Consider the following 1,324-nt stretch of genomic DNA (forward strand, 5'->3'; position numbering starts at 1 on the left):
CCTCCTTTTCGTGTTTGTAACTCTCTTGTATCATAGCACCTCTAATCTTCAACACTTTATGACCCAATAATTGTGCTGGAAGCGCCGTAAAATTGTTGCTAAAATAAACATACAAACAAACCAACAAACAAACAAACCAACAAACAAACAAACAGACAAACAGACAAACAGACAAACAAACAAACAAACAAACACAATCCCCCCATCTGCGCCCCACTGACCATCTCGTCCGTCTTGACCAGGTTGTTGACGTAGAGCAGGTTTGTCCACCAGGTGTCCTCACACTCGTCCTTCTCCACGCCCCCCTGTGGCCACACGGGGCCGTCTCCGATATACTTGTACAGAGGGACGTACGTCATCAACACTAGCATGTAGGGCGGGGTGAGTCTGGGGGAAATAAAACAAAAACAAAACAAACAAAACAACACGTCATAATGTTTTTTTTAGAAGCCAACACAAAATACAAAAAACCCCACAACAATGAAACATGTAATAACATTCTCTGGGACTTTGTCAAGACGGGGAGAGTTACTGAGAAGCGAAGATCTAATATAATAATTGTATCATTGTGAGGCCGCGTAGTGAATCCAGGTGCTCGTCAAAATAACCAAAGTGAAGAAACTGACATTTTTCCTCAAGTTGGTGAATTTTTATCGAATTTTGGTTTTTTTGGCTCAACGCCTTCGATTAAAGAACACATTTCCGTGTAAATTTTTACTGAAAACCGTTGCTTAAATGCTCAAAAAAGTAGATTTTCAGTTTCTACTGACTCTCAAACTAAGGAAATAACTAATCTTTGACGGCCATTTTCTCGCTAATTCTACCCCTGGAACCAGGTGACCACCACCTCCTTCATTCGCCAATATCTTGACTTGTATTCAAGATGAATGGATATTTTTTCTATCCCAAGCAAGACAAAATAACAAGCTTTAAGATGATACCAATAACTCTACATGTCCCCAAATTGACGAGAGTCTGATTCCACCGAGTCATGATACACAGACTCAATAATAATATAATCACCACTGACCTCCAGAAGCGATGGAAGTAAAACTTGGGGAAAAACCCGATGCTCAGACGTCCCTTCTGTAGTTCTTTCATGACCAGATACGTCATCAGAAGACCACTGAAGCACAAAATATACATGCATTTCCCAAGGGTATAAGATCTTTCTTCTATACTAGGGTTACTCTTCCTAGCAAATACATGTGTATATCATACATACAAACACATTCTTTCTTTGCATGAGTCTATTTCTGTTTCTATGTTTGTCTGTCTGTCTGTCTGTCTGTCTGTCTGTCTGTCTGTCTGTCTGTCTGTCTGT

General features: G+C 40.3%; 1 protein-coding gene across 1 annotated transcript in view; it reads right to left on the minus strand.

The window, feature by feature from the left end:
* The window catches only part of LOC101857160 (nose resistant to fluoxetine protein 6), a gene marked incomplete at its 5' end in the record, with an annotated part of 8,684 nt that extends 7,565 nt beyond the window's left edge, over nucleotides 1–1,119 (minus strand). Inside the window, 2 exon segments of the mRNA XM_035973368.1 lie at nucleotides 222–387; nucleotides 1,031–1,119. Of these exon segments, the coding sequence (XP_035829261.1) occupies nucleotides 222–387; nucleotides 1,031–1,116 (252 nt within the window).
* Nucleotides 1,120–1,324: the final 205 nt, after the last annotated feature.

Source organism: Aplysia californica, unplaced genomic scaffold (genome assembly GCF_000002075.1).
Source record: "Aplysia californica isolate F4 #8 unplaced genomic scaffold, AplCal3.0 scaffold01165, whole genome shotgun sequence".
In the NCBI taxonomy this organism is placed as follows: domain Eukaryota; kingdom Metazoa; phylum Mollusca; class Gastropoda; order Aplysiida; family Aplysiidae; genus Aplysia; species Aplysia californica.